At 29.9% G+C, this 8,783-nt stretch overlaps 2 protein-coding genes across 2 annotated transcripts; one reads left to right on the plus strand and one right to left on the minus strand.

Moving 5' to 3' along the window:
• The first annotated feature begins 4,903 nt into the window (after positions 1-4,903).
• Positions 4,904-5,221, plus strand: LOC142530686 (auxin-responsive protein SAUR72-like). Its single transcript, XM_075636501.1, has one exon. The coding sequence runs from the start codon at positions 4,904-4,906 to the stop codon at positions 5,219-5,221; it is 318 nt and encodes a 105-aa protein (XP_075492616.1).
• Positions 5,222-6,082: 861 nt separating this feature from the next.
• On the minus strand, positions 6,083-8,615 carry LOC142531674 (RNA polymerase II transcriptional coactivator KIWI-like). Its single transcript, XM_075637896.1, has 4 exons — positions 8,437-8,615; positions 8,171-8,276; positions 6,775-6,797; positions 6,083-6,436 (listed from the first exon to the last, which is right to left on the minus strand). Exons 1-4 carry the CDS (start codon positions 8,566-8,568, stop codon positions 6,377-6,379), a joined length of 321 nt encoding a protein of 106 aa, XP_075494011.1. The 5' UTR covers positions 8,569-8,615; the 3' UTR covers positions 6,083-6,376.
• Positions 8,616-8,783: the final 168 nt, after the last annotated feature.

Below are 8,783 nucleotides of genomic sequence, written 5' to 3' on the forward strand. Positions count from 1 at the left end.
ATTTAATATTTTTTGTTAAAAAACCAAATTCTCAAATAAGTATGCAAATTTTAAAGTACTTAGTTTTACTTGAGAAGTACCTAATTTGAGTTCGCAAATACTTGATTTCGTAAATGAGATACTCACGATATGCATTAAAGTATTGGATATTCGAATAAGCAACGTAAGTTCTCCAAGTGTTGGTATTTTCATGAAATATTCATGCATTTGGATGAGAAGTACCTAATTTGAGTTTGCAAATACTCGATTTGGTACAAGAGATACTCATAATATTTAATAGAATATTGGATATTCAAATATGCAACGTAAGTTTACCAAGTGTTGGCTTTCCATAGAAGATTCGTTTGGATGACATATTTATCTCATTTAATATATTTTCTGTAAAAAAAATCTCAAATAAGCATGAAAATTTTAAAATACTTAGTTTACTTGAGAAGTACATAATTTCATAGTTCAAATACTTGATTTAGTACATGAGATACTCATATTATGTAATAGAATATTGGATATTCGAATATGCAACGTAAGTTCACCAAGTGTTGGTATTTCTGTGAAAAATGCATTTGGATGACATATTTATCTCATTTAATATTTTTTTTAAAAAAAAAAACCAAATTCTCAAATAAGTATGAATATTTAAAAATACTTAATTTTACTTGAGAAGTACCTAATTTCATATTGCAAATACTTGATTTGATACACGATATACTCATAATATGTAATAGACTACTAGATATTCGAATATGCAAAGTAAGTTCACCAAGTATTGGTCTTTGCATGGAAGATGCATTTGGATTACATATTCATTTTATTTAATATTTTTTTGGTAAAAAATATTCTCAAATAAGCATGAAAATTTTAAAGTACTTAGTTTTACCTGAGAAGTATCTAATTTGAGTTTGCAAATACTTGATTTCGTAAATGAGATAATCACAATATGTATTAATACTGGATATTCGAATATGCAATCTTTCCATGAAAAATTCATTAGGATACTTATTCATGTCATTTAAATAAATAAACATAGTTCATTGTTCATCATGAACTAATTGGGAGATATATATTATGAACATAGTTCGTAAATGAGCTTGAAGTTTACACTTTAAGTATAGCTATCGATTCTAAGATTAATTATTTATAAAATACTCATCAATATTAATTTACAATACTTTTTGGTATTCTTATTGGTAATTATTCATTATACTTATTAGTATTTTTTTCTTTATACTTATGAGTATTAATTTATAATACCATTAATATTCATTCACAATACTTGTTGGTATTCATTAAATGACAAGACAATACTTCGTTGTATATCATCTTCATTAGTATTCATTGATAATATTTATTGGTAATCATTCATTATATGTATCAATATTCTTTCATTATACTTATTATCAAATTTGAGTTTTAAAATGGTAAAATCAATTATCAGTGGAATCTAATTATGTAATACTTGTAACAATTTAGGTATCACATTTTTATTTCACGGATCTTGTCATCAAAGGCCACTCAATATTGACTTCAAATTATATATTTTGACATCATCAAATAATCGAATTTGAGTATTTAAATAGTAAAATCAAGTATTTGTGGATTCGTATTTGGTATTATTTGTATTAATTTAGGTATCACATTTTTACTTCATGAATGTCATCATCAAAGACCACTCAATATTAACTTCAAACTATATAATTTGACATCCTCAAATAGTTGGATATAAGAATTTACGGAGTAAAATCAAGTATTTACGAACTCGCATTAGATACTCTTTGTACCAATTTAGCTACCATATTTTAACTTCACCAATTTAGATACTCTTCGTATCAATGCATCTTCCATGGAAAGATCAACACTTGGTGATCTTACGTTGCCTATTCGAATATCCAGTATTTTAATACATATTGTGAGTATCTTATTCAAGATATAAAGTATTTGCAAACTCAAATTAGATACTTCTCAAATAAAACTAAGTATTTTAAAATTCAATACTTAGTTGAGAATTTGTTTTTGTTTTTTTGTTTTTACAAAAAAATAAAATAAAATTAAATGAGATGGATATGTCATCCAAATGCATCTTCCAAGGAACGATAAACACTTGGTGAGCTTACGTTCCATATTCGAATATCCAGTATTCTATTACATATTATGAGTATCTCATATACTAAATCAAATATTTTTAATCTCAAATTAGGCACTTCTCAAATAAAAATATGTACTTTAGAATTTCCGTGCTTAGTTGGAATTTGTTTTTTCTTTTACAATTTTTTTTAAATGAGATGAATATGTCATCCAAATACTTATTATATGGAAATATCAATAATTGTTGAACTTACGTTTTCCTATTCGAATATTCAGTATTTTAATACATAGTGTGAGTATCTCATTTACGAAATCAAATATTTGCAAACTCAAATTATGTACTTCTCAAATAAAAATAAGTACTTTAAAATTTTCATGCTTAGTTGAAAAGTTGTTTTTTTATAAAAAAAAAATCTTAAATGAGATGAATATGTCATCCAAATGTATATTCCATAAAAATACCAACACTTGGTAAACCTACGTTGTTTATTCGAATATCTAGTATTTTAGTATATATCGTGAGTATCTCATTTACGAAATCAAGTATTTGCCCAAATTAAGTACTTCACGTATTGGTAGACTCGAATAGATATTTTTTGTACTAATTTAGGTATCACATTTTAATTTCAAAAATGACACATCAAAAGTCACTCAATATTACTTGAAACTATATTCTTTTATATACCAAAATAATCAAATTTGAGTATTAAAAAGACAAAATCAAGTATATGTGAAATCAAATTAGGTACTATTTGTACCAATTTAGGTATCACGTTTTTTATTCACAAATATTATCATCAAAGACATTCAATATTATCTTCAAACTATATATTTTTACATACTCAATTGAATTTGACTATTTAAACGGTAAAATCAAGTATTTGTGGACTCGAATTATGTATTATTTGTATTAATTTAAGTATCACATTTTTACTTCACGAATATCATCATCGGTGTCAATTAATATTAACTTCAAATTATATTTTGGCATCCTCAAATTATTGTATATGAGTATTTACGGGGTAAAATCGTGTATTTATAGACTCTAATTAGATACTCTTTGTACCAATTTAAGTATCACATTTTAACGTCATAAATGACATCATCAAAAGTTACTTAATATTACTTGAAACTTAAGTATTTTCTTGCACATTTGAAATATTCAAATAGCCAAATCAAATATTTGGAACCCCAAAATAAGTATTTTATCGATCAAAATAAGTACTTTTTCTAATTCAACAATGAGTGAGAAACTATGTTTTTTAAAAAATTAGATGACATGAATAAGTAATCTTAATGTATTTTCAATGAAAAGACCAACAATTATTGAATTTATTGTGATAGCTCGAAGATCCAGTATTTTCTTACACATTTAGATTATTAAAATAGTCAAATCAAGCATTTGAAACTCCAAAATAGGTATTTTGTAGGTCAAAATAAATACTTAATTTTATTTCAAGATGAGTGATGACCTATGTTTTTTCTAAAAAATAAAATGACATGAATAAGTCATCCTAATGCATTTTTCATTAAAAGACTAACAATGACAGAATTTATGGTGAATGCTCGAAAATATAGTATTTTCTTATTTATTTGGAGTATTCAAAAGGCGAAATCAACTATCTGAAACCCCATAATAGGTACTTTATATATCAAAATAAGTATTTATTTTTATTCCACTATAATTGAGAAACAAATTTTTTATAAAATTATATTTTAAATGAAGAAGATTCATGTAATTTTTGTGACTAAAATAATACATTTATTTAAATAATAAAGGGTAAAAATGTAACTTTTGCTTTGTGAGGAGTTAAAACTAAAAGCATAGATTTGTCAGGTACTGATTTCTAAAAAATTATGACTAGATACTGAATCTTAATTGAAAGATTGGAAGATGTATTTTTTTGGAATTTACCGTTAAATTAATACAATATTTAAATTCTCGCCAGACAATAATTTCAAATAGTACACGACTGACCATAGTTTTAAGAATTAATGTTTAAAAATTATATTTACAGTTAGATTTTTTTAAAAAAAAAATTTGAATTACATGTACTATGTCTTATACTCAGTTCTCCTTGATATTTAATCTTCTATTTGTCCATCTAAGCACAAAGACAAATAATTAGACATCGATTAATTACACATCTTAATTTCATCTAATGTTTGACTCGATTTTTATAACGTAATAGATATATAAATCATTATATTGTTCATATTCATCGATTCATCATGCTCATATCATAATTATTAATGATATTTTTCTCACGAATCAACCGACGCTTAGATGATTAAACGATGTAAAAGTAAAATTTTAAAAAATAAGATAAATTATATAATTTAAGCCAATAAAATTCTATGTCACTTATCTTTATCCTAAAACCAAAGGTCCAAAGTGAATTGTCCACCCTCCTTTTGAAGCTTCTACGTTTATACAATAAATAAATATGAACAACTTTGTCTGAACGGCATGCAATCTACCTCACTAACAAAACCAAAATCATGCCGAACTAGTGACACGGACCAATATCTATTCGTGCACAAATAATTAATTTGATTTTATAATTATAACTAATTGTAATTAATTAATGTGTAGTTATCATCATAATTATAAAATTCAGTTGTTGAAAAAAGACACATCAATATTCAACATTAAACATCACTTTACATGAATCAAGACAAGTACCTACGCATCCTTAAATCATCCATTTTTGCTCCCTTGAACTCCTACATGTGTTCTAACCATGCATTGATACAGGGTATCTAAATCAAATACGCTGTTTCAAATCGTGTCCATATCCACGACAGCAACGACGGTCTGATGGGGGTGAAAGTGAGTAAACTGAGCAGATTCGTGAGCTTTCCCAATCTAAGACAACTAAAATCGGGATCATCTTCAGTGACACCAAGAGGGTATATCCCTGTCGCGGTTGGAGTGGATGATGAAACTAGGCGTTTCATGGTTCATACAAGAGCATTGTGTGATTCGAAGTTCTTGGAATTATTGGGTAGATCAGAAGAGGAGTATGGCTTCTGTAATGAAGGAATTATCAGGATTCCTTATGATGCAAAAGCTTTTGAAAAGTGGATGAACAAAGGTGCCAAGAACAAGACTTTTTCAGGGTTTCAGCCCACGTAGGAATCGAGTGAGTATTGCATATCTCATCGTTTATTTTTTAAAAATAACCTGTATCACTTGTTATACCAATATTGCATTTCTCTTGGCCTAGAAAAAGATAATATAAGCTTAAACCAGGCTGTTTTGTTTGACAAAATATGTTGTACATGATGTGTAAAAGAAATTTCATTTTTGTTTTCTGATCATAAAATATAATTCACTCAAGTTGTAAGATTGATAAAAAAAGATTGATATTAACTTTTTTATAATATTTCAAGTGCATTAACCATATATCATCTGAAAATCCATTAGCAATAGTTGAATCATGTGGAATCACATGAAATCCTCACAGTTTGTGTATTAAAGTTGAAGGGTAACTATGGGTTCAGCATAAATAAGCTGATTGTAATACCACCTAGCTTCATAACTAGCTCCTAAACTACAAGTTCAGCTCTAAGATTTTATCATCTATTTTACAATCCGAGAAAACTTCAGATGTGAACATTTGGTTAAGATTCCCAACCCAAAAAGAGTGATGCTCAAGTCAGAACCTCATTCCGAAATTCATCTTTCAACAAGTAGACACAGACTTATTCTTTGAGATGTTTAACCTCAAGAACTCCACTTAATGTGTTGTCTAGTTGTTCTACGACTGGACCATTTTCCACAATTTAAGCTCGTCCGCAATAACAGCCATCAAATACCATCAAGTTTTCAAATAATGACTTGGGAAGGGATCCATCCATGCTACACCGGTGATGTACATGATTATCATTGACGTGGTTGACCATTAAGGACTCATTACTCGCACAGGGACCACCTGGTCAAACGATTATAGCAGAAATAACCTTCCAAACAATAGCACGTAAAAAGACTACTACATGATCAAACGAAGTCATACACTAATAACAAAAAACCTGGCGTGTAGTCAATGTACAGGCCTATAATCTTGGTGGCTACAGCAAAATATTCAAAATATGCCACCATCAAACTAGGGATATTCATGGCCATGAAAGTCAGCACTATGATTCATGAACCTACTACAGTCTTGACTTCCCTAACTAAGGATAGTCATACTTATCAACCAAAGTTCATTCAGCTTTCATCATTACACACATCATTCGATTTCAAGATAAATAAAGTTCCTTCCAGAAATCACATCAGAGAAACAATACTTCATGCTTTCCCTCCAACTTCATTGTCAATTTCATCCACATGATCTCTAAGGATATTCCACTGCAAATATCAGGTGATGAAAGAATTTTGATGAGCTAAAGATAATAAGTTGGAAAAGATTTGGCTTCGTTTTGATGGAAGGATTTGGAAATGTCATTTACAGAAGTTCATTCATTCTACGTGGATAAATTTCAAGCCCATAAATTTAAAAGCCTCAACCCACTATTTAAGCTATATCTTCCACAATGAGAACAAGTTTCAAATTTTTTATCATGCAAGTAATTTGGAAAAAATTACTCGAATTAAATATTTCAACCAAAACTCAAACTGATGGAATTTTATCTCTTTAATTTTTTCCCAAGGTAGGAATACACAAAAAAAAAAAAAAAATATCATACCTGGTCAATGCCCAATGAAATGCCTGTAGAAGAGGGTAAAATAAATTAGCCAAAATGAAACATAATTTGATTGTAATTTAAACAACATCAATAGAAATGAGAGAACCAAGTTTCATGTGAAAGGTACGCAAGGAAAAAATGCATCAGTTTTACAATCGTTTTACATTAAATACAATTGATACCTGAAGAATGAGTCATTGAGCATGACCTGCCCACATGGAGCATCCATTCATATTATGAAGAAAATACATCGATAAATCCTGACTCGAACTCATATTCTCAAACTCCAGGTGGAAGGAGAATGGGCACATTTTTCGTGAGAATCTAAAGATTGAAAAATTTACCAATAATAGCTTAAGGCTGAGGAGTAATCTATTCGGTAAATGCATCCTTAGAATCCCCATGTAAGTTGTTTCTCGATTGTCCATGAGCGAAAAAACCCATTGACCACCAGACAAACCAACATATTAACCCAGTCTTATTCTTTTCCTTCTAAGTTTATTTGAATGACATTTCTGTTATTCTGGGGTAGGTATGATTGGGGGCAGCAGTAACGACTTCACATGCTAGGAAACACATCTAGACACTTGAAAATGAAGTATATTAAAACTTACTTTACAGTTATAATTTGCAAAGTGAATTTTAAGAACTCAAATCAAAGCTAAAAGATGTAGTCTTTCTCTCAGAAAGCACACCGGGAATACTGAACCTCAACCACCCATATTTATTTATGTTCTGTAAATGATATGCTGATTTTCAACAAAAGGCATACACATGATAAACCCCTCCAGAGAAGACAATAGAGTTGCTCGCACAAGAGACTATCCTACAAAAGGGCAAGACTTTCTGAGGTGGCATTCAAGTCATTCAATCATCATCACAACGCTATGTAATCTAATTGTCTTTCGGCTTATTCAAACCCACCCTCACACACTCCCTCTCTAGTTTGGTCATCTGGTCAGGTATGTACCTGTCTTATCAATTTATACTTCCCACTCAATTCAAAAATACATTCGTGAATGCCATCCATTTAAACTTTAAAGACCATTATACTGTAAAAAACAAGTGAATGATAAGCTTTCATTGTTTCTCAACCGATGTTATTAGCTATCACATATTATCTAACCATTCATTTTTCAATGGTCTTTCATTTTTATTTAAGAAAATAAATTCTAGCACTAGAGTCCTAAGAATATGAATTTAGGAGAGAAAATAGGGGATGATGCTTTCCGGAAAAAAGCAAAGGCCACGCACCAATTTTCACGCTCAACATACTCAAGAAGTCTTCGAACAAACTAAACAAGGTAAAAGACGAAATTTTGTTTATCGAATAACTTAACATTCGATACAAACATTTGCCTATCCTCGAAATTGAAAAAAGGAAAATGAAAATTACCCTTTTTTCCAGGAAATTCCTTGCCATCTTTCACATAAAACTCCCTAATATCCACCACAATCTTCCCTTGCCAGTTCCTCACCGATACTTTCCGATTATTCGACAACTATAACGAAACATACGATTTCATGGTCAGTATCAAAGATTCTACAAATGAACCCTGCCCACCTAAGTACACAGAATACATTCTTTCCATAGTCAGAAAAGGAATTTGTACATCGCACGTCAAACGCAAACATAAAATGATGAAAGGAAACCGAGCTTACATCACAGATGTGTATATTGTCGGAATCATCAGAAACGCTACCGGCGGCGGCCGTTTTCGGATTCTTCCTCGGAGGCTCCTCATTTTGGGATAGTGTTTCATCCTCGTCCCTCTTGTTTCCCCTCTTCGACATTTTCGCTATCGAAATGCAAACCCACTGAGCCAGGCGAACTAGGGAGAGTTAAAGTCGAAGGGGTGGTGTCGCATATTTATACAAACAAAGTCGTGGTGAACCCCGAGTGCGATTTTAGTTTAGGACAATAGTAATTTTTTTTAAGATGAAAAAAGCAAGTCATATCTTTTGATTTTTTGTTTAATTTTTCTTAAAAATACTTAGTGAACTAACAG

This window comes from Primulina tabacum, chromosome 17 (genome assembly GCF_025594145.1).
Source record: "Primulina tabacum isolate GXHZ01 chromosome 17, ASM2559414v2, whole genome shotgun sequence".
NCBI lineage: Eukaryota > Viridiplantae > Streptophyta > Magnoliopsida > Lamiales > Gesneriaceae > Primulina > Primulina tabacum.

What these genes read in the sequence shown, in the direction of transcription:
- LOC142530686 (XM_075636501.1), top strand. Translation starts at nt 4,904, where the DNA reads ATGGGGGTGAAAGTGAGTAAACTGAGCAGATTCGTGAGCTTTCCCAAT.
- LOC142531674 (XM_075637896.1), bottom strand. Translation starts at nt 8,568, where the DNA reads ATGTCGAAGAGGGGAAACAAGAGGGACGAGGATGAAACACTATCCCAA. An exon ending in ACAATATACACATCTGTGAT is followed by an intron (nt 8,277 to 8,436) that starts GTAAGCTCGGTT and finishes GTTTCGTTATAG; the next exon opens with TTGTCGAATAATCGGAAAGT. An exon ending in TTTCATTGGGCATTGACCAG is followed by an intron (nt 6,437 to 6,774) that starts GTATGATATTTT and finishes TGATATTTGCAG; the next exon opens with TGGAATATCCTTAGAGATCA.